The sequence below is a fragment of the Dermochelys coriacea genome, chromosome 17 (genome assembly GCF_009764565.3).
Source record: "Dermochelys coriacea isolate rDerCor1 chromosome 17, rDerCor1.pri.v4, whole genome shotgun sequence".
Classification (NCBI taxonomy): domain Eukaryota; kingdom Metazoa; phylum Chordata; order Testudines; family Dermochelyidae; genus Dermochelys; species Dermochelys coriacea.
In genome coordinates this window covers 17,883,858-17,908,840 of record NC_050084.1, presented here as the reverse complement: position 1 = coordinate 17,908,840, position 24,983 = coordinate 17,883,858, and the positions used below count along the sequence as shown (strand labels likewise).

Sequence of the window (24,983 nt, the reverse complement as noted above, 5' to 3'; positions counted from 1 at the left end):
CTCCCAGCTATCTTCGAGACACCACCGATTTCCTGAGGAAACTACAGTCCATTGGTGATCTTCCTAAAAACACCATCCTAGCCACTATGGATGTAGAAGCCCTCTACACCAACATTCCACACAAAGATGGACTACAAGCCGTCAGGAACAGTATCCCCGATACTGTCACGGCTAACCTGGTGGCAGAACTTTGTGACTTTGTCCTGACCCATAACTATTTCACATTTGGTGACAATGTATACCTTCAAATCAGCGGCACTGCGATGGGTACCCGCATGGCCCCACAGTATGCCAACATTTTTATGGCTGACTTAGAACAACGCTTCCTCAGCTCTCGTTCCCTAATGCCCCTACTCTACTTGCGCTACATTGATGACATCTTCATCATCTGGACCCATGGAAAAGAAGCTCTTGAGGAATTCCACCATGACTTCAACAATTTCCATCCCACCATCAACCTCAGCCTGGACCAGTCCACACAAGAGATCCACTTCCTGGACACTACGGTGCTAATAAGCGATGGTCACATAAACACCACCCTATATCGGAAACCTACTGACCGCTATTCCTACCTACATGCCTCTAGCTTTCATCCAGATCATACCACTCGATCCATTGTCTACAGCCAAGCGCTACGATATAACCGCATTTGCTCCAACCCCTCAGACAGAGACAAACACCTACAAGATCTCTATCATGCATTCCTACAACTACAGTACCCACCTGCTGAAGTGAAGAAACAGATTGACAGAGCCAGAAGAGTACCCAGAAGTCACCTACTACAGGACAGGCCCAACAAAGAAAACAACAGAACGCCACTAGCCATCACCTTCAGCCCCCAACTAAAACCCCTCCAACGCATCATCAAGGATCTACAACCTATCCTGAAGGACGAGCCATCGCTCTCTCAGATCTTGGGAGACAGACCAGTCCTTGCTTACAGACAGCCCCCCAATCTGAAGCAAATACTCACCAGCAACCACACACCACACAACAGAACCACTAACCCAGGAACCTATCCTTGCAACAAAGCCCGTTGCCAACTCTGTCCACATATCTATTCAGGGGATACCATCATAGGGCCTAATCACATCAGCCACACCATCAGAGGCTCGTTCACCTGTGCATCTACCAATGTGATATATGCCATCATGTGCCAGCAATGCCCCTCTGCCATGTACATTGGCCAAACTGGACAGTCTCTACGTAAAAGAATGAATGGACACAAATCAGACGTCAAGAATTATAACATTCAAAAACCAGTTGGAGAACACTTCAATCTCTCTGGTCACTCGATCACAGACCTAAGAGTGGCTATACTTCAACAAAAAAGCTTCAAAAACAGACTCCAACGAGAGACTGCTGAATTGGAATTAATTTGCAAACTGGATACAATTAACTTAGGCTTGAATAGAGACTGGGAATGGATGAGTCATTACACAAAGTAAAACTATTTCCCCATGGTATTTCTCCCTCCCACCCCACCCCCCACTGTTCCTCTGATATTCTTGTTAACTGCTGGAATTAGCCTACCTGCTTGTCACCATGAAAGGTTTTCCTCCTTCCCCCCCCTGCTGTTGGTGATGGCTTATCTTAAGTGATCACTCTCCTTACAGTGTGTATGATAAACCCATTGTTTCATGTTCTCTGTGTGTGTGTATATAAATCTCTCCTCTGTTTTTTCCACCAAATGCATCCGATGAAGTGAGCTGTAGCTCACGAAAGCTTATGCTCTAATAAATTTGTTAGTCTCTAAGGTGCCACAAGTACTCCTTTTCTTTTTACTGTAAAGAGAGTGATCACTTAAGGTGAGCTATTACCAGCAGGAGAGCGGCGGGATGGGGGGAGGAGGGGGAAGCTTTTTGTAGTGATAAAAAGGTGGGCCATTTCCAGCAGTTGACAAGAATGTCTGAGGAACAGTGGGGGTTTGGGGATAAACATGGGAAATCGTTTTACTTTGTGTAAAGACCCATCCACTCCAGTCTCTATTCAAGCCTAAGTTAATTGTATCCAGTTTGCAAATTAATTCCAATTCAGCAGTCTCTCCTTGGAGTCTGTTTTTGAAGTTTTTTTGTTGAAGTAATGTCTGTAATGGGCCACTCTCAATACCACTTCAAAATTTATTTTTCCTCCCTTGGTATCCTGCTGTTAGTTGATTTATCTCGTTAGACTGACCTCACACTTGGTAAGATTTCAGAGTAGCAGCCGTGTTAGTCTGTATTCGCAGAAAGAAAAGGAGTACTTGTGGCACCTTAGAGACTAACAAATTTATTAGAGCATAAGCTTTCGTGAGCTACAGCTCACTTCATCGGATGCATTTCAAGGCAACCCCCATCCTTTCATGTATTTACCTGCTCCTGTATTTTCCAATCCATGAATCTGATGAAGTGGGTTCTAGCCCACAAAAGCTTATGCCCAAATAAATTTGTTAGTCTCTAAGGTGCCCCAAGGACTCCTTGTTGTTTTTGCTGATGCAGACTAACACGGCTACCCCTCTGAAATCTGTAGTTTAGTTAATTACTCTGTAGCTCCATGCTGTGTTTTATAGGAAGGTCATCTGAAGAATGACCAAGGGACTTTTGCCCTTTAAAAGAGTGACCATTGCATGCATTGGAACCCTTAGGGATTAAACAGACTGCAGAGGGGGAGTTTTTTGTAACAGAAAATGACCCTGGATAACAGTTCTCTTGTTAATGGGTCATTACACAAAGTAAAACTATTTCCCCATGTTATTTCTCCCCCCATCCCACCCCCCACTGTTCCTCAGATATTCTTGTTAACTGCTGGAATTAGCCTACCTTGCTTGTCACCATGAAAGGTTTTCCTCCTTTCCCCTCCCTGCTGCTGGTGATGGCTTATCTTAAGTGATCACTCTCCTTACAAAAAGAAAAGGAGTACTTGTGGCACCTTAGAGACTAACAAATTTATTAGAGCATAAGCTTTCGTGAGCTACAGCTCACTTCATCGGATGCATCCGATGAAGTGAGCTGTAGCTCACGAAAGCTTATGCTCTAATAAATTTGTTAGTCTCTAAGGTGCCACAAGTACTCCTTTTCTTTTTGCGAATACAGACTAACACGGCTGCTACTCTGAAACTCACTCTCCTTACAGTGTGTATGATAAACCCATTGTTTCATGTTCTCTGTGTGTGTATATAAATCTCCCCTCTGTTTTTTTCACCAAATGCATCCGATGAAGTGAGCTGTAGCTCACGAAAGCTTATGCTCAAATAAATTTGTTAGTCTCTAAGGAGCCACAAGTACTCCTTTTCTTTTTGTGAATACAGACTAACACGGCTGCTACTCTGAAAAAAGTTCTCTTGTGTATCATTTTGCTTGCAGCAAAACTTCAGCAAATCGGTGTGATTTGCATTTCCAGTACAAAAAATTGCTGCAATGCCAGGGCTGTAGGCTGCTGCAATGACAGGAAACACTGGAGTTGGTCTCCTTACAGTATGGAGAAATAAAGAGAAAGCTCAAGAGAAAAAGCTAAACATCCTGTCCCAACTGCCCTGAAAACAAAGGGTTTATCAGCATGAACAACCTTCAGATAAGTTCCTGATTATCATATAGTGAGGACAATAGCACAAGCAGGATATATTTGTGCCACTGTTGGCTCCTCAAGACCCACAGACAGATCACAACAAGGGAGTTGGTGATATTTATACACAGTAAAATTAAATTGCATAGTTTACACTTGCACCATATTAACCCTCTATTTCATCAGTACAAAGTGCTCAGGGTTCGGTTGTCTCCTGGATCCCTGTGAACACAAGTAATTGTGGTTGGAATTAAAGGCAATCATGTTAAGCCTGCTATTCATTATCACCAGAAACATCAGCCACAAGGTGAGGGAAATTAACAATACTAGCTTTTCTTGGTTCTAAGTATTAAAAACTATGAACTAAACATACATAACAACAAGATAGCATATTGTATAGAAAGATGTACAGAATATACAAATCAACACTCATCAAAATAAACTTAACAAAAACAAATACTAGTTCTTATCTAAACCTGTTCTAGGAAGTCCTTACCAGCACTCTCCCAGTCCCTCCAGAGACATATGTGGGGTGTCTAGCCAGGGAATCAGCCGGAGCCTCAACATTCACTCCATTTTGCTTTAGGCAGCACTGGTAGGAAGTTACTTCAGCTTGTGACTGCACACTTTATAAAAGCTGTTCAGGGCATCTTGATCTTGTCCCGAACATGCATTCCCCCACCCAGTAAGTCAGAGCACACTTTCAGGCCAGCACCTCTGCTCACCTTGGTATGAATAAATAATGATTTTCTCCCTAACAGATCTGACTGTTTGCTGTATACTGGTATGAACTGCGGCTGTTTTCCAGGCTGATATGAAGCAGTTAACATTTCAGTCCTATGCTGCGAACTGATGTGGTTCACCTGGTCCAGCAGACAGGAATCCAATATTAACAGATCATCTTCAGCTACGGTAGAGAAAAATGCTGTAATGAGACATTTGTTCTCTTTTCTCAGCAGCTGAAGACATTGCTTAACTAGCCATAAACCAGTTGGTCTTTTCTCTGGACCATACCATGGCACTTGGCTTTGAGAAACCTTTTTGATTGATCTTTACCCTCAGTAGAGTGAGTAGAGCTGTAACCTGATCACATTCCTTCTACATACCCAAGATCCTGAGTGCAACAACCACTTTAGGGAGTCTCAGAGACAGCCAAATAGTGCATTCACTGTTACTCCAGTATTAAGATAATAGGTCTGATCCTAAAGTAGTGTAAATCAATATAGATCTGGGCCAATCAAAACACAGTTTCCTGTTAAAAAAAAATCCCAGAGCAGATTTGTCAAAGCCTTTAAACAAATGGTTTAAGTTGTTCATTTTGGCTGGAAATTGTTCAGCTCTTTAGTGCTGAGATTGGCTGCTCACTACAACAAGCTCCCTGTGTACAAGTTGCGCTGCTGTCTCAATGTTAACTGACAGACCTGATTTAAAAAATAAATCAATACTGCTTCATAATGAAAATGAAACATTGTTCAATATTACAGTTAGAGCCCCTGGGGGAAAATCTGGTTCTGGAGCACTCAGGCAAATTCAGTTTTATTAGAAAAAAGAAAAGGAGTACTTGTGGCACCTTAGAGACTAACAAATTTATTAGAGCATAAGCTTATTAGAGTCATCCTTCATTTCTGTGAGAAAGTAAGCAGCAATTCAGGCGCTATTTGGATCTTAATAATAATTCTTATCCTTCTTACAGCATCTTCCATCCAGGAATCTCTAAATACCTTATAAACATCCATTAATTGAGTTTCACAACAGCCCTTGTGAGAGAGGCAAGTATTACTAACGGGGAAGCTGAGGCACGGAATTTTCAGGCATGTCTCCTAATTTGGAAGGCCCAACCTGACACACAAAGAGCTTGATCATCAGAGATGCCGAGTACCCACAACTCCAACTGAAATCAGTGCAGCTAAATGCTCAGTAACTCTGAAATTCAGGTCGTAGGTGTCTAAATGTGGGCCTCATAAAATTGAATCACCCAAACTTTTGCAAACTTGGCTTTTAATATTTTTTTAAAACAATGCATTTTCACTTAATTGATGTTAGCAGTGAGGAAACATGGTTATGGATGTATAGTACAAAACCGCTGAAAATCTAAGGCTACTATCATTAGTATAAGAACGTGAGGCCTGCCATATTGGATCAGACCAATGGTTCATGTATTGCAGTATACTCTTTCTGACAGTGGCTAGTATCAGCTGCTTCAAAGGAAGGTGCAAATAACCATGCAGCAGGCACTTGTGGGATAACCTGCCCATATGGAAAGTTTTTCCTAACCCATATCAGTTCCAGGTTGGCTTACATCTCTCCAAAACTCTTGGTTTATTTGTTTCAACTTTGCCCTCCACCAGCTCCTCAAGAGAGATGTCTCTATGCTCCTGAATGACAGGCCTGAAGAGACACAGAGGGACTTTAATGCAGAAATGCTCGAAGGGTTTGGTGCTACATTTTGCTGTTCTTGACTCATATCAGCAAGAGTCTGATCCTGCAAACATTCCAGACACAGAGTTCCCATTGAGAAAGGTCCAGGAGATCAGCAGGATATCTGTGTTCTGAGGCCCTGATGAAGAAAAGCATCCATATTCAGGACAGCACTTAAGCACAAGCATAAATGATAACTTAAGCATGTGTGTTAAAGTTAAGCAGATGCTTAAATACTTTTCTGAACTGGGGTCAGAGTGCTACTTCAATGACATCAAAATGAGAAACCCTCAAGAACCAAGTATCAGAGGGGTAGCCGTGTTAGTCTGGATCTGTAAAAGCAGCAAAGAGTCCTGTGGCACCTTATAGACTAACAGACGTATTGGAGCATAAGCTTTCATGGGTGAATACTCACTTTGTAGGAAATACCACAAATATCACCCTTGCTGTCAATCCTCCTCAGACCTCTGTAGGTGCTCCAGCCAGATCAGCATCCAACAATACCCCATTCACCCTGTGTGCCACACTAGTGGGCCTATTCCCAAGGGAAATACAACTGTAAATTGCATTGTGCTGCACCATTGTTGTAGAACACTGAAAAAATTGTGTCACAGACCTGTGGTGCTGCAGGGAAGCCTCTGTAGGCGGTACTCTTCCAATGAATGCATTGTGGTATGATGAGTGGGACTGGAGACCATAAGAATGGCCATAGTGGGTCTGACCAATGGTCCATCTAGCCCACTATCCTCTCTTCTGGCAGAGGCTAATGCCAGATGCTTCAGAGGGAATATACAGAACAGGGCAATTATTGAGTGATCCAGCCCCAGCATCTGGCAGTCACAGGCTTAGGGACATCCAGAGCATTGGGTTGCATCCCTGACCATTTTGGCTAATAGCCATTGATGGATCTATCCTCCATGAATTTACCTAATTCTTTTTTGAACCCAGTTATACTTTTAGCCTTCACAACATCCCTAGCAATGAGTTCCACAGGTTGACTGTGTGAAAAAGAGGGTCAGGTTTCAGGAGGAACCTAGTTTGGTGGTCAGGCTGCTACTGGATAAACACAGCTTTCTCCCTCTGTGCATACTTAATCCAGATCTCTTTCCTACAACTCTGCCTGTCTACTGCATTCTTATTGCTAATGAAGCATGAAAAGAGCACATCAGTCTGTTCTGGTCCTTTTACAGAACCCATCACCATGCCATCTTTCAGGGGTGACAATACAGCACATTTCACAAGCACTAAATTCACCTTTTAAATGAGAACCCCCTCTCCCCTCATTTCTAAACACATCCACTTTCAGACACTAAAACAGGCTGTGCTTGTCATTCGAAAGCAGACATTTGGGAATTGTTCATCTATACCAACCAACAGCAAAACGCAGGAGGGGGGAAATGGGAGATTATTCCCCATTGTCTTTTAAAACAGCTTCCTTCTCTGCTCTCCCTGCTGGAAATCCCAGGGCCTGAGCACTTCATTACTAACTCTCCAAAACCCCATTACAAAAAATTGCAACATATTAGCACATAATGCTATTTTCTAAGGCTGGTGCTGAATTATATTTGATTAAAACAGAAGCCTGTTACTGTTCAAGGGCAAAAGCAATCCATATGGTGCTGCTGCAGAGACTGTTTAGTATTACCCTCACATCAGCCCTGTGGTGGAGAAATGATTTAACACCCTACCAAGGAAGCTGCAGCAGCAACCGATAAAGCTTAAAATGAAAAGCTGTTCTTTGAAGTAAGGCTTCTATGCCAGTTTGCAGTGTTCCACAGACACCAAGAATGATCCAAAGCAAGTGGACATACCAGTAGGCTACATTTAAGAGACAGACTGCTTCCTGTGACCATTTACACCTTTTATATTTAACCTAATGTTCGGTGCAGAGGATTGTAAATCAGAACTTCTGGGTTCCATTCACTAGTCTAACACCGAATTGCTTTATGACCTTGAGCAAGTCACCTGGGCCAGAATTTCCAGGAGGGATCGGCCCCTGGACACACAGCCAGATTTTCAACAGAGCTCAGCACAGTGAGTGCATATTGGGTACTCAGCTTCTTTGAAAATATGGCTACAAAACTTCATAATGGGAACTTCTGGCAGCTGAGATCTTTGGAAACTTTGAATTCATAGAATAAGCAAAATCTGTTGTCACAGATTGGGTGAAAGTGCCAGAATCTCCTATACTAAAACCAACATTTTACAGGCATTTAGCAAGGTCGGGGAAGAACATTTAATGAGAGACGGGAGAAACAGGACATAATAGATTTATTACAATACACACAAACACTGGCTATATTCTTACTGTTTATATTTCAGCAGTGCCTACAGGCCCCAGTTGAAACCAGGGCCCCACTGTGCTAGGTGCTGTGTATACACATAGTAAAAGAAAGTCCTTGCCCAGATGGGTCTTCAAATTAAACAGACAAGAAATGGGAGAAAAGGAGGATTATTTTCCTTATTTTCCTTATTTTACAGTTGGGAACTGATTCCTAGAGAGATTAAGTGACTTACAAAGATCACATAGGGAGTCTGTGGTAGACCCAAAAGAAAAGGAGTACTTGTGGCACCTTAGAGACGAACAAATTTATTTGAGCATAAGCTTTCATGAGCTACAGCAGACTTCATCGGATGCATTCACTGGAAGGGGAATGGTCTCCATCAGATGCATTCAGTAAGAGGGAATAGTCTCCTTTCAATTTCATGCTAAGTAAAATTTACTCTTAAAATATTTTTAACTCTTACGATACTTAATAGTAACAAATGCAACTACAAAAACATTTTACACCAATACGATCCTCCTAAAGGATGCCACAAACATTTACACTATATCCATTTGGTACCAGTGAAACACAGTCACTTGGGGGGGGGGCCGGGAAGGAGAGTAGGATGAGCATAGCAATCAACCACTGCACTGTGTGGAGGACACTGCATTAATTTCCATTCCACCCCGTCATAAAGTGAGGGGTGCAAGCTCTGGAAGGGAGTTTGGGTGCAGGAAGGGGCTCCAGGCTGAGGCAGAGTGTTGGAGTGCAGGAGGGGGTACAGAGTACTGGCTTGGTGGGTGGGGTCAGGGCTGGGGCTTGTGGTACAGGAGGGGGTTCAGGGTGCTAGGGTGTGGCCTCCTGCCGGGCAGCACTTACCTCCAGTGGCTCCCAGTCGGTGGTGCAGCGTGGCTGCTGCTAAGGCAGGCTCCCTGCCTACAGTCGCCCCCACCCGCCGCTCTTGGAAGGGGCCATAGCATCCCTGGGGCCCCTGGTGGGGGTGATGGGGCATGTGGCTCCGTGCACTGCCCATCTCTTGCAACTCCCATTGGCCACAGCTTGCGGTTCCCAGACAATGGGAGCTGCGGGGGTGGTACTTGTAGGCAGGAGAAGCGGGCAGAAGGAGACCCCTGCCCCCCCGCCCCGCATCCAAGGGCTGTGCTGGCTGCTTCCTGGAGCAGCATGGGGCCAAGGTAGGCAGGGATCCTGCCTTAGCGGCAGCCCCACTGCATTGCCAGAGATCGCGATCGACTGGGGGATCCTCTAGGATTGATCAGTCGATCGTGATTGACCGGTTGGTGACCACTGCCTTAAGGTATGATGCTTTCTTCTCCAAATCCAAGGAGACTGAGCAAACAATGACATCATTGTGAAAGCTTCATTCATTAAAGCAGGTCCCTGGAGAGTGAATCAGCATTCTGACTCACTAAGAATTTAGTTTAAATTATAATGTCTGTCTTGTGAGTGCAGTAATTGAATACACAGACACACACACACGCAGACACGGCTGAATCCTGAAGTCCTAGGGCTTTGCCCGAATAAGGACTTCAGGAACATTCAGGCTTCAAAAGAGTATTGCAGCCAACTGTGTGCCTGCCAAACCCCATATTGATAAATGGATTGCTTGGTGCAATTTTATGTAACAAGTCTTTTCTCTCTCACCCTCACCTCTAAGTGCACATGCATGCACGCATGCACACACACTTACATAGCTAATTTGGAAAGAGATGTAGTGTAGCTAGCCTTCATCTCCTTTTGTTAAACCAAATGTCAGCTCCCAGCAAGAGAGAGATTTCTCATTAAGAGATGTCAGCCTGACAGTTGTGGAAAAAACATCCTCTTTCTATTACTTACTTTACCTGGCGCTGGTTTCCACGGGTTCACCAGCCGAAGCAAATCTGCAGGACTTCCAATTCATCTTTACTCAGCAAACCAATGTAAAGCTTGGTTATTGACAAGAAAATTAGCATTAAGTCAACCTGGAAGAAACCTTACTAATTGTACTTAAGCTGTCAAACCTCTAACCCACTGTACCTGAGATACCAAGAAAAAAAAAACAAAAAACCAACTCTAAGCAAATAAATGGGGTTTTCATTTTACTCCAGCAAATCTGTAGATTTTTCATGTGTTGTTTTAAACATTTCCAACCATGTTTAGGGTGGAAGATGGTCTGATTCTGAAATGTTGTGCCACTCCTATTTACAGGGATTCTGGGTTCTAGCACTGTTAGCCAATATTAAAGAAAAAACAATTATTTGTTCTCTATATTTGGTAGGAAGTGTTGTCCAGGGATTAGGGCTGGGGAACAGGAGTCAGGACTTCTGTATTCTATTCCTAGCTCTGCTACTGACTCATTACATAAGTCAAGGTAACTTTTGGACAACTCAGTTTACCAGTTGCTTTCACTCAAGGGGTGTTGTGAAGCTTAAATAATGTTTATTAAACTCTTTGAGTTGCTTAACTGAAATGCATTATCTAAGTGCACAATGCATCACCATGGCTCTGTTTCAGAAAACACTTTAAGTGCAGCACAGGCTTAATTTTAAGCATGTGAACATCCCCATCTCTGTTCAGCAAAGCACTTGATGCTTAACTCCCATTGGCTTCAATGCTACTTAGGCACATGGTAGAGGGCTTTCCCTCCCAGTTCAGGAAATGACTTTACACTTGAGCATGTGGGTATGGCGCTTTCCTGAATAGGGCTGCTTTCTTTGATCGGGGCCCTGTTGAATAAGGATGGGATTACTTATGTGCTTAAAGGTATGCATGTGTTTAAGAGATTTGCTGAATTGGGATCCACCTGTGTGTGCACAAACACACATGGACAACACAAACACATATGCATATGCACTCCCCACCTAGAGTTTAGGCAGGCGCAACTGGAATTATATTTAAATAAATGAAATTAATACACACGCTAAAAAAACAATGGTTTTGGGACATGTAATGTCACTCCTGGTCAGCTAATCTTGTGCCAATCACTGTCACACTGGCAAGGAAAGGTAAATGCTGATGACTTGTACCATGGATTCAGGAAGGGCACTGTAACAGAATTTCATCTCATTTAGCATCAGACCCTGCCAATACCTCAGATCTCTGAAGAAATGTCCCAGACTCTTGTGTATATCAGATACTCCAGAATCTAGTTTACTAAAACAACACAGATCAAGAAAACAAAAGCAGACATCTGGCAACCTCATGCTAGGTCATCCCTGGCTCAATCGGGGCACCCCACAGTGCTCAGCAGTCCGCCCTGCCTCTCCTAAGGGTTTTGCTCCTGCCTGTCACTGCACACAGTTCCAGCCAGGCCTTTGCCTCTGGCTGCTAGGGAAAACTTCTGCTCCGGTCTTCTCTAACTCTTTATCCCAGTAAGAATCTCCCTACAGGTGGCTCTCTCTCAACGGAGCAGGCTCCTTTTTATAAGAAGCACCAATCCCGGCTACCATTGGGTGATACATGGGCACCTGACCCAACCACTGGCAACAGATAATTAGGCACAGGTGGGGCTGAGCCAACTCTCCTTATGGGGCCAGCCCACTCTGTGACAGGCACCAATAAGTAACTTAAGCCAATATTTTTACAGCATTACATGCATCCGATGAAGTGAGCTGCAGCTCACAAAAGCTTATGCTCAAATAAATTTGTTAGTCTCTAAGGTGCCACAAGTACTCCTCTTCTTTTTGCAAATACAGACTAACACAGCTGCTACTCTGAAACCTGTCATAGGCAGGCTTGTATTCAGTCAGTCATTTTCCATCTAATAAAGATTCCTTACATGCAACATGCAGCATATTGTTCTTGATTAATACATTCCAGTTTGTGACGAGAATCCAGTTTTTAACATCTAATTTAATAAAACACAACTAGCAATGATGCAGTTACTGCTGTGAACATTGTGAGCTTAAAACAGCTGCATGGTGATTGAGTCTAACAAATTACATAACAATTATGTATGCTTACATTAAAATTACCTTGCAATCTTTGGATTGCCTGGCAATACTTTCCTTCAGTATGTACAAATGGTGCACTTTTCTCTGTAATTACATAGTAATTGCTGTGCATTTACACAACAATTGCAATAGAGCACATTTCTTAAACTTTTAGCAGTTAATAAAACAAATGGTTACCCAAAAGCCTAAAACAAAACATCCTATTGTTTTTGCTATTATCACTACTAAAACATCTTATTTGGTTTTGTTACCCAGTCTCATTCCACCTCCCCCCATCCACTTTTTTTGGCTTATCTTTTAGATTGTAAAAATCTCCCTACTATATTTTCCACTGTATGCCTCTGATGAAGTAAGCTGTAGCTCATGGAAGCTTATGCTCTAATAAATGTGTTAGTCTCTAAGGTGCCACAAGTCCTCCTTTTCTTTTTACGGATAGAGACTAACATGGCTGCTACTCTGAAACCTTTTAGACTATAACTACTTTGAGGCAGGAGCTGCCATTTACTATGTTTACACCCAGTGCCAAGCAAAATAGGCCCCTGATCTCTGTGGAGTCATCTAGGCACTATCAGAATATAAACATTAATAACAGAAATTACAATTTTTTTCTAACTGATAAACTCTACTGGCAAAATGGCCTTGGACCCTGCAGCCTTAACTCATACTACAGTCCCAATGACTAAGTATTTCTTTCATTTCCATTCAAAGGTTGGCATTGTCCCTTTAAAAAAAGGAGTACTTGTGGCACCTTAGAGACTAACAAATTTATTAGAGCATAAGCTTTCGTGAGCTACAGCTCACTTCATCGGATGCATTTGCATCTGATGAAGTGAGCTGTAGCTCACGAAAGCTTATGCTCTAATAAATTTGTTAGTCTCTAAGGTGCCACAAGTACTCCTTTTCTTTTTGCGAATACAGACTAACACGGCTGCTACTCTGAAACCTGTCATTGTCCCTTTAGTTTCAGGTGGAAGACAGAGCTAATGTTTTGCAGCGTGTGATATGAATATGGCCTTGTGAATGATCTTGCTTCATCTCAGCAAAGCCTGCTGTGCTTGTTAGGGACATTCACATTCCAGTTATCCTTTCAGAGCCCGATCTTCTATAAAAGAGCCAAGCAAAATCTAAAGCTTTGTTTAGCCTATGGGGACAGCAGTAGAGCTCCCAGTGTCTTTCTGAGATCCAATTAACTGAAGGCAGACAAGGCTCTAAGTACGTATTACAGGATAATACATTTATTTTAGACTGACAAGGCTATGTCTTTGCTTTTTAAAAACATGGTCAGTGGAAGTGCATTAGAAATTATTCCCTCTGGTTCAATAAGACAAACAGATTTTCCTAATGGTTGAAACAGTGGAAAATGTTGCATTTCAGACTATGGAAGCAAAACAGGTTAGGTTACATATCTAGAAGTCTCTCTACGGTCTGATCCTTCAATTCTGACTTACTACTCACAGCTTGTGTTGGAAGGTATGATTCAATCTGAGTGAGGGTAACACAACCTAGCCCATAGACAGCTTTACTAAAGTTGTCAGTGAAGCTACTGACCTGAGTAAAGGCTGTAAGATGCGGCCTCTACAGTGAAATCCTGGATAATCAGGATAATATCTACCCTAAGGTGAAACATTTATAATCACGGATGAAAAGTTTTATAAAAAGTAAAAAACTGTATTATTTATTATTATATCACTTATTAAAGAAGCGTGTCATTACACAAACTAAAATCTATTCCCCCATGCTAATTTTCCCCCTAGTGTTACTCACACTGTCTTGTCAACTGTTGGAAATGGGTCATCCTGATTATCTCTACAAAAGTTTTTTTTCTCCTGCTGATAATAGCCCACCTTAACTGATTAGTCTCATTAGAGTTGGTACGGCAACACCCATTTTTTCATTTTCTCTGTGTATATATATCTTCCTACTGTATCTTCCACTGCATGCATCCGATGAAGTGGATTTTAGCCCACGAAAGCTTATGCCCAAATAAATTTGTTAGTCTCTAAGTCCTCCTCGTTCTTCTTACAGCCATTACAAGTCCTCCTCGTTCTTCTTACAGCCATTACTATCAGTCCCATGAAAAGAAACTGCTGTTGGTATATTGCCTTTGCACTGAAGTTAACAAGAGTTTTGCCATTGACTTCAATAGAGCCAGGATTTCATTCCTACTCTCTGAGGCCCAGATTCTCCAATTTATTTAGGTGCCTAACTCCCACTGAAGTCAATGTGAGTTAGGTGCCTAAAACTCTTTGGTACAGCAGTGGCCAGAGAGACTGTTCAATCGTTTTAATTCTGGTCATGAAATACTGAAAAGGGACATCTAAGAGAGCCATTTGTATGTACAGTTCTAGCCCTTAAGAAAACTAAACTGCAGCTCTGTAACCTCAGCATCTGCAGTTTCTAGGTATTCCTCCAGTAAGTACTGGGAAATACAAGGGAATAGAAAGATACTGATGTAACTGTCCTGATCTGATATAAATCTGGCATGTTTTGAAGGGCCACCATTCCCTGTGATAGCACAGATACAGCAAATTTCAGCAATATTTAAATAATATTAGGAAGTCTGGCTCTGTCAATGCTAAGAAAGGGAAGCCTTAAATGGAGAACCCGAGCCAGGAAGGAAGGAAGATATTTCCTCCTGCACCTAGATAATGAACTCCAGGTTGCAGATCACAAGGAAGTAAGGAGACCATCTGGTAGAGACTCAGATACCATCGTGATGAGTTTGGTGCAAAAACCCAACTGATAGCTTTTAGATAGAGCAAGCAAGCTCTGGAATACTAGATCTCTGCTTAGTGCAGAAAAGGAAGGAGCATCAAGGAGTCCATAAATGGATCTTTGATCCTGATTCCTGAGGGGCAGTGTGCATTGGTCTCAGTAAGAGCTAGTCAGTCAAAGGCTGCTCTTATCCTACTAGCATAGGGTCCCCCACACAACCACTCCCTTCCTCCCCCACCATTTCCCTACACGCGGGGTAGGGCAGCTGGCACAGGGGCTGTCTCCATTATCTTTATGCCAGCAGTGATATGCCAGTTCCCTTATGCCAGGGAAATTTCCTGATGACCATTTAAGGATAAAACCTGGCCCTTCTGTAGTACTCAAGCCTGGATCTTAGGAATCTGGTCCCAAATACTTGGGAACCCATCTGCCAGGTTAGAGGGAGAAACACAATATTTGATTTATTAAAATAAATTGTGCAATAGCCCATTATACAGATGCTGAATACTGAATGAGGATTCTGTGAAATACACAAGCCACCAGCTGTAATGGCAGGTGATGAGGTGGCATGTTCTCTGCATGTCACAGCCCTGAGTAATGATGAGTCACTGAGATGCATTCCAAATGGAGCAGACAAGGACAGACGCCCTCCAGCTGCCACTTGCAAGCTCTTCCCCCACAGCTCAGCTGGAAGCAGTGCAAATTCACTTCAATTGAAGCTAATTGACTTTCTTAGCCTGTGTCTTTGCAAAGGCTGTTTCCTGGCTTCTGCCAAGCTTTGCGCAGCTGTAAGGATTAAAGTCTACAATTTCTATCGCAGCTGTAAGGATTAAAGTCTACAATTTCTATCCAAGAGAGTTAACCAAAAAAAAAATTGCTAATCGTTTTCATAGTGCCACTTTAAAGAACAGCTGCCACTGAATAACTGTGATGTGGCCCATACAAATCCAGGCTGAGACAGGTCATTGCCAATCTTACAGCCCCTTCATATATGATTAGAGAGTATCCTTTTACTCCCCTGACAGTTCACAAGTGATAAAAAGGCTGGCTTCAAACAAGAATGTAGGTCAATGCAATGCTCTGCAAAGGCGCAACTGATCTTGGTACTCACAGTACTCTATGCCCATGACAATGTCCTTAAAGTAGAGCCGAGCCTGCTCTTCAGTGAATGGCTGGTCAGTTGGCACCTCCATGACAGGTCTGAAAGGAGAAATGGAAAATTACCAAATGCCCATTTAAAGGGAAATAATATTCCTTATTTGAAGAAGGATTGTGCTCTAGCAGTTAGAGCAGTCAGCTAGTAAACAGAGCTCTTGGGTTCTATTTCTGTCTGTGACTCCGCATGATCCTGGGCAAGTAATTTCTGACCAGATTTACAAAAGTGCTCAGCAAACACAATGGGGGCCAGATTTTCAAAAGAGTTCAGCTCCCATTCAGGTACCTACATAAGTGCCAGTTTTTTAAAAGTACTCATCTTTCATCAATTCCCATTCCGACACTTGGGGGATAGATTTTCAAAAGACCCAGCATGCTGAGCTCTTTGGAAAATCTGGCCATTTACTTTGGTGCCTAAATGGGAGTTGAGCTCTTTTGAAAATCTGACCACTAGGACTTGATTTTCAGAGGACTGAGCACCCACAACTCGAGCTGAAGGCAATGGGAACTGGGCATACTCAGCACTTCTAAAAATCAGGCCCTAATTGTCTGTTTCCCCTTCTGTAAAATCAGGATAATATCTACCTATTAAGGTGAAATGCTGACCATGGATGAAAAGTGTTATAAAAAGTGCAAAATTGTTTTATTATTATATCACTTATTAAAGAAGCATGTCACAGCCATTACTATCAATCTCACAGAAAAAAACTGATGGTGGTATATTACCTTATGGCCTTTACAAGCACCATACAGTTGGCACATGACTTGTATATCAAAAGTTGTCTTCCAATTCTGATTTGACATTATGCTAGTTAGGATTTGCTCCTGAAGCCAAGGACAATAAAACCAGCATCATCCAGGTTTAAATGAGACCAGACTAAGGGCTAAATATTTTTCCTTGTAGGGTTTGACATTAACATGAAAATATTTCTGATGTATCATTTTAGCTGCTCTTAAAACCCTGTTTTCCTGTGCAAGGTGCAGTACAGGTCAGCCTGGGAAAATATCTCAAGAGTCAGCAGTCGGATTGAAAGCTCCCTTTTTCCTACCCTGGTGGCCCCCTTTATGTCTTCATTGTTAATGGATGTGCAGAGTCTCGTAAGTGACCCTCTTCTCCCTCTGCCCCCAGCTGAGAGCCAAGTGTAAATGGCAATTAGGGCCTAGACTCTACGAGCTGTTTAGCACTTTTTGAGAAGTAAGAAGCACATTCAACTCTCAATGATGACAATGGGAGGTGGGGGTGCTTAACATCTTGCAGGATTATGCCTGATTCTGCAAGATATTTGGCACCTAGGCAGCAAAGCAGAATTTAAGCATACGAGTATTCCCACTGACTTTAAGAAACTTAAGCATGTGCTTAAATGCTATGCTGGATCCAAGCCAGAGTTCTCAGTATCTTGCAAGGTTGACCCCTCGTTGAGAATCAACGCACAACAGAATGTCAGCAAAAAAAGTCTCTAGCGGCTTCTCAGCAGTTACCCTCTCTTTTAACCACCCAGTGCCCTCCCCCACAAAAGCTCAAGGAAGCTGTCAGAAAACTACTCTCTGTGCTTTTTAGCCCCCCCCTTCAATAGATGAGCTTAATGCTGTTTCCATTTTTGTCACCGATTTCCAGCTTCCTCCCCCATCACATGGCAACATTTTCATGTTGCTGACTCCTGGGAGAAGCAATGGGAGCGACAGGACTGCTAATGAAGTATAATTGCCATCTGCTAGTGGCAGAAGGGTTGCTTCAAAAGAGTGGCACATCCCCCCTCATGGCAGCAGCTGATTACAATGGCTTTTTCTGAGCTGTGCAGACTCGAAAGAGAGTTTTCCCTCTTCCCCAAGGGACAATTGTTGTCCTGATCGCCAGTAACACCCTCCTTGCCTCTCATCCTGTCACCATTAACCTGCAAGAGATGGCAGCCCAAAAAAAGGTGGTAAAGGGAAATAAAATGCATGGAGTCTCCCTGCAGACTTTGCTCCCCTTATCCCTCTTCCTTCTTTTCTGAATTACAGGCCCATTCCAAATGCAATTAAAGTCAATGGAAAGGCGCCCAGTGACGTCCTTGGGAGTTGGACCTGGTCCTAAATCAAGTATGGGAGGGGAGTTTGGAAAGAGGAACTTCTGGATTTGTCTACACTGCAAAATGAAGGTCTGACTGTAGCACGGCTAATCATATCTGCATTAGCATTAATCTAATATGGGCTAGCAACCAGAGTACAAGCCCTCCAGGGATACTGGGTATATACTCTGGTTGCTGGCCCATGTTGCCACTACTGTTACCCGTGCTAGCTAGATTAAAGCTAACCTGGGTATGCCTACCTGTGCTACAATCAGACCTTCACTTTGCAGTGTACACGTAGCCTCAATGGTTAAACCCGCCTTTCACGTCTTGTATCGTTTGTTCTGTTTAGCTCCAAAGCAGAAGTAACTGGCCTGGAGAATCTTAGGGATCAATCCTACCTTGAAATAAATGGTAATTGAGGGTGCTCAGTACTTTGTAATATTACACCTTTAGGACCCAATCCGATGCCCACTGAAATCAATGAAATTTACTGATCTCTAATTAAGGGCCTGATCCAAAGCCAAATGAAGCCACTGGAAAGACTATCATTGTCTTCAGAAGTTGCTAAGGGTGGGATTTTTAAAGATGCTTACCACTGTCTCAAATCTCATTCCACTGAAGTCAGTACCAGTTGCTTCAATTGGAGTAGAGCGAGGTCAGTGCCAAACACCCTAAACTACCACAACATGCTACAAAACATAATTGACTCTGCTCAGGAAAAGGCTACCCTTCAATTGGCGTGGACAGTGAGCAGCTTTTCATCCTCTACTAGATGAGGCCTAAAACCATCACCCCACCACTATGATAACATTAACAACAACAACCCTGCCACATGGCGCAGTGACACATGAATATGCTATGATATTTTAAAACTGTATCGTGACCCTGCATTGTTGGGTTTTTTTGGTTGAGTCAGGATTCCAGCCCATGTTTCTACCTGGCAGCTGGTACTCTGGAAGGCATTTTCAGCCATAACCTCTCCTCATTTGGAGCAGAAAATTCTAAGGATGATCTCATTTTACTCTGTGATGGTCATCAATTGTTTGCTGAAATAACAACTATCACACTGAAAATTGTGCATCACATGCACATCAGACTGCATCTATGCTACAGCATGCAGAGGTTCTCACTTGCATTGGCCACTGTCGGAAGATAGGATACTGGGCTAGATGGACCATTGGTCTGACCCAGTCTGGACGTTCTTATGTTGGAGGACCCAGCAAAAAGAAAAGCAGAGCCCACATCAGAATCTAAAGAACTGAAAGTGAGTGTTGGGACCCAGGAGAAACAAAAGCAAAGCAGCACGTAAGACAGGATGGTCTTGTGGCTAAGGCACTGGACTACGATACAGACTTGTGTTCAGTTGCTCACTGCGATAGAGGCTCTCTGTCTGATCTTGACTGCTTCATCTCTCTCTGAGGCAGGGGCATTCAAAACCATGGTTAGTAAGACTTCCCTTCTTCCATCCTGGACATGTCTTGCATATTAAGATTGTACGCGCTTCAGGATCTGCTGTAAACTGTATCTATCCCAAAGATATGGATAATGTAATGTGTGGAGGTGGAAAAGCTCCTGCATTTACAAAATGTTGTGTCTCAAATAACTGGGGGGAGGGAGAATTCAATATGACTGGTGTAAGGTTAGACACTGGTGAATAAACGAGTGAAAGGAAGTCTCAGGAAATGTACCCTATACATAGACATGACAGAAGAAGGTGTAAGGTGGAAGTTACTTTAACTTACACTATCTAAAAACTTCTTCTGGCCACTTGACATGTAAGTTACATCAAGTCAGACTCCCTTCACCAGATTCTGAAAGCAGTTATGCCAGTGTAAATCTGCAGTGACTACAAAATCTATAGAGTATCTGCACATTTACAGTGGTGTAACTGCAATCGGAATCTGTATCCTTCACACCCACTTAGTGACATACAACTGGCACCATCTTACATGGCGTCCTCTGTATTTCACCCAGGGAGTTAGTGAATGAGTCCTCCTGCATTCAGAAGCTGGCTCTCCATCTGATGAGAACTGCAAACACCTACACATTCTATTCCCCAAAGTCCCCTGCGGGCTACTTACCCCTTGCGCAGAAGGTCAAACACTGAAAGAAAAGGGAAAAAAAGCAACCATGGGTAAGAGGGAAGGAATCCAATTTAGTGCAGACACACATTTCTAGCATATTTGCCTATAAAATGAACACTGTCCCAGAACAATCTTAATCAATTTATCCCACCCAACAAGGCGATGCAGAATTAAAAGAGCTTGTTACTTTAGCAGAGACAAATACAACTACCCAGGCCAGCTCCAATTGGGAGACAACAGATACCAATTTACTAACCCTACTTCCATTCTCCTGGCTTCCAGACCCTCTTGATTTGATTTTCCCTTCTTAAACAACAGCACTGGTTCTTGTACCACTGCAATATTATCAATAGCAAAACATGATACGGTATGAATGTGTATCCTCACTAATAATGTATTAAATTGGCAGGACAGCTATGTAACTATCATCAGATAAAATGGATGCAATTGTACGAGTTTGAAACATGTTCTAGTTTGTACAACTCTGAGTGTTCTCCTTTTTATCATGGGTGAAACCGTGGTTTTGCTGAGTAAGTAGCAGCGCATTCTTGCACTGCTCCAGAACCAGCCTGGGAACCAGCCTGTGACCCAGAGTCCCAATTTGCATCTCAGTTCCCCACCCTGCTATGGGTGAGCAGGAGAGACAGGGAATAACCTGTACCAGCCGTATAGATTAGTTCCCCCTCCCCACAAACAGTGGTGCACTTATGCTGTATGGCATATGGGGGAGGGGGTGTTCGATCCAGGAGTCTGCTCCCTCCCCATCCCATCTGTCCACACCCTAGTCACCTATCTCAGCCCTATTCCTAGTGCAGATTACTTCCTCTGCTGCACATGCACTGGAAGGCACACTGGGGCCTTGGCTCTGTCTCCCGTGCAGAAGAAGGAACACTAGCAGCCCTGTGAACAGTGGAGCAGGTAGTCCTGTGGGGGAGAGAGAGATGGGCCACAGCCTGGTACCATCGGGTACTTGTTTTTCTTTCATAAAACCAAACCTTTTGAGGTTCAATTAATAAAATACAAATAAAAAATATAGAATAATTAAAAAAACGGTTAACCTACTCTTCTATAACTGCTGTACTTCAAGATGTGTTGCACATGTTCATTTCACTGTAGGTGTGTGTGCGCCTTGTGCACAGTGGTCAAAGAACTTTTTCCTCTCACTGGTTCTGGTCAGGGCGGCTTAAGCACCCTCTGATGCCATGCGCCACTGAATGCCGGTATAAGAGGGCAGATCTGCCCCAACCCCGCTCAGTTCCTTCTTACTGGACAGGCTCCGATAGAGAGGGGAACGAGGGCAGATTGTGGAATGGATATGTGCAACACATCTTGAAGAACAACAAAAACAATTCAGTGTTCCGATTGAAGTAAGAGTAAAAACAATGAGGAGTCCTTGTGGCAGCTTAGAAACTAACAAATTTATTTGGGCATACGCTTTTTATTTACGCCCAAATAAATTAGTTAGTCTCTAAGGTGCCACAAGGACTCCTTGTTGTTTTTGCTGATACAGACTAACACGGCTACCACTCTGAAACCTGAAATAAGAGTGTTTGTCAAACCCCAGTTAAATTAATGAGCTGCCGTGTACTAGCTGCGGACCTGCAGGATCGGTCGACGGTACACACGGCTCATGCGGCGTCTCATGGTCTCGGACACAATCTGATGGTCCAGGGACATCTACATCGAACACATCACCAGCCACTGACAATACCAGGAGGTGTGAGCCGGTACAACATCATGCATCAACTATGGGAAAGGGACTGAGAGACTTTTCCATTGGACCATATGAACTGGAACCATAAACTCACTGAACATTAAATCCCACCCAATGAGGGTAGATCCATCCTCATCATCGTATCCGCTCATTATACTCCACAATGAACATAGCCACTATATGGACAACATACTCCCATATCTAAATGTCTGTACTTTGACCAGTTAAACTTTTACCCCCAATCGGGGAGATTGCAGATTATGTATTCCTTACGCCACCTGCTCCTAAACTGAATTTCGCACCCCTTGATAGTCTGTACCTTATTCCCTGATAACCGGAAACTTTTATCCCTAAACTCTGTACCGTTTTCTTTTTACTTCAACATTAGCTTAATAAAATTAATAAATCTCTTTAAAGCAGCAATGATCTTAGCAACTTGGCTCAGTTTCAGTGAGAGGGCTGGACACTGCAGGGAGATGTATCCCAGGAATTCAGGAGTTGGGATTCACTGTCTGTTACCTGTTAGGCAAAGTCTGGACAGGCAAAGTCCTGATGAGTTTGCTGGCAAGGCTGACAAGCTGGTATGTCAGGGAGCTATCATACAGTTTAGCAGTAGCAAAACTCTCACTTGCTGAGGTTGAAACAGATAACACAGTAACTCTCAATTCTGGAAACCTCAGCAGATTGTCACGTTGGCAGATGGTTTTGGGGAAATTCAGGACTGGGAGCGTTTTGGAATAACACTGCAAAAAGTAACTGGGTGATAGAAACCAGGGTGTGGCCTGCTTGCTTCTCATAGGGCTGTTGGTGTCAGGCTGTGAGCAACAGCAGCACAGCATTTAAGACACCCAGAGTCGCAGGGCAGGTAACACAACCCCTTCCTGGTCTGAGTCGAACCCCCAAACATCACAGTGCTGTAGCCCAGGAGGCACATGACTTGCCGAAGGTCACCCAGCAGGCTAGCAGCAGAGCTGGGAATAGAATCCAGGTCTCCGAGTCCCAGTCCAGTGGACTATTCTGCCTTCCTTTCCCAAGCTGATGGAAACATTCCTTTTTAGCCACTCCACGGAGCTCAGTTACCCAATACCTCAGATCAGAAAATTAAGATGTCAGTGTGAAACTTGGTAAAGTTATTTAAAATTTTTAAAATTTTTTTTATAGTGATTAGAACAGGTCTCCTGGGTTCTATCTATGGCTCTGCCACTGCCTCACTCTGTGAACTTAGGTCAGTCACTTAAATCTCTCTCTGCCTCAATATATGCAGGTGTAAACAGGTGTAACACTAACTCACTGGGGTCTGCTGAGCAAAAACAGGGCTTAGGCTGGGAATTGGGTTGTAGCCTAAAGTCCAAAGCAGCTATCACTGCTCCATAATAGCATAGGGTTCCCCAGCAATGCAATTCCAACATTACGGGTTTCAGAGTAGAAGTTGTGTTAATCTATATCCGCAAATTTGTTAGTCTCTAAGGTGCCACAAGTACTCCTTTTCTTATTCCACCATTAGACACCCTTGTGTCAGATGTGTAGGCTTGGCTAGGCAGTAGGGTCCCCTACCGTTAGGGAGTGATCTGCCAAAACCAAGGAGACCTTTCCCTCACAAGTAGTTAAACAAGATACTGCAACACTAGCAAAATCCCAATGCAAACTCTTATCTGTAAAGTGAGACCGCTTTGTTTACAGCAAAGACCTATTTGCTACCATACAATAGTGAAGTTCAAACAGCTCAAGGTGCAACTATAACATGCTGCAATATACTAAGGCCAATTCATCTTTCTTTGCAGGTTTAGGAAGAAGCTGCTTTTGACAGCATTTCATAATTCTGCTATTTCCTCTATTTCAGCTTCTCAGTTTTCTTAGCCCTGCTTTCTTAGCACCAAGCTCTGCATGGTGTACATGGATGCAAGAAATCCTACTTTTAAACTAAACTATAAACAAGCCAATGTGCTTAAGTCTCAGTAGCTCACTCTGTCCTGTACCTTCTTTTGTTTTTTTTTGTACTTGATTGTCTACAGTACATTTTAGAAGGAAAGCTTGCCTGGTATTTCTAATCATTCTGCTGGGAAGTGCTATCAATAGTGACACCATGTAGCTGAAAGCCTAATGTCAGACAGCCTAAGATCAAGAGGTGTTGAGCATGTACCATGTCCTCTGACTTCAACAGGAATTACAGATACACAACCAGATTCTCAGCTTTGCCAAGCTTATTCTTTGTAAAGCAGAGAGGGGTGGTTACAGTTCCCTGATTCTCTGCAGGCCTTTGTCCCAGGTTAGAAAAGCCTAGTAGCTGCTCTGTGTTCCCTGAGCATTACAAAGGAAGCAGTGTGTGGATGAAAATCAGCCCCACTCAGGATTAGACCTACATCTTCATACAGCATCACTGAGACATGCAGATGGAACAGTAAGGCTTGCACACCTTGCAGAGTGCTGCTACACCTTGGCTTGGTTTTAACTGCACATGAAAAAATTGCTTTTTACAATGTTCTCAGATGTACCTATTAGTACCAATGAAGCATCCCTTACTGTCCCACTCGAGTACTCCTGGCCCAGTCTATGAACCCTTTGATCACACTGCTGAGCTACTGCTCACATAAGCTATTTCAGGGGCTAAAGGGAGGGTGACATTGGAGATAGTTCTGCAGGTGGTTATGCCCCTAGTTTGCTCACCCATTCGCTGATGACCATTCTCTGCTCAGACTCCAGTGGGTCTACTCATGAGAGTAACTGCTCTCCAGTATGAGTAAAGGGTTGACAAGCGGCCCCACTATTATCATTGCTATCACCATTACTGTGACCCAGCAGCACATCTTTTTCCTCTGCTACTTTTTGAATTGCACTGACTTTCATTCAACCAAAAGGAATCTAACACACAGGCCCCTCCAGGAGACCGGGCCTCCAAAAAGCCACACTAGCTGGGTTCCCTGATATACTTGGGCTTTCACCTCAGCTGTCTCATCTTTGATGTCTCTCGACCAACACTGTGGGCTTCGGCTGAATCTGCTCTTGAAAGGGAAACTGGCCTTTCAAAGGAAAGCAGCTTCATTTCCCCCCGCCCACTTTTTTAATAGATTCAGAGCTAGGCAGATCCCTCT

At 43.3% G+C, this 24,983-nt stretch overlaps 1 protein-coding gene across 5 annotated transcripts in view; it reads right to left on the bottom strand.

The window, feature by feature from the left end:
- CAMKK1 (calcium/calmodulin dependent protein kinase kinase 1) overlaps positions 1-24,983 on the bottom strand; it is a 199,420-nt gene that overhangs the window by 41,174 nt on the left and 133,263 nt on the right. For all 5 annotated transcript variants that reach the window (XM_038375692.2, XM_043499312.1, XM_038375694.2 and 2 more), the window contains 2 exons: positions 20,178-20,199; positions 16,002-16,090 (listed from right to left, as the gene is read on the bottom strand). In XM_038375692.2, the coding sequence (XP_038231620.1) occupies positions 16,002-16,090; positions 20,178-20,199 (111 nt within the window). The remainder of the gene's footprint in view (positions 1-16,001; positions 16,091-20,177; positions 20,200-24,983) is intronic.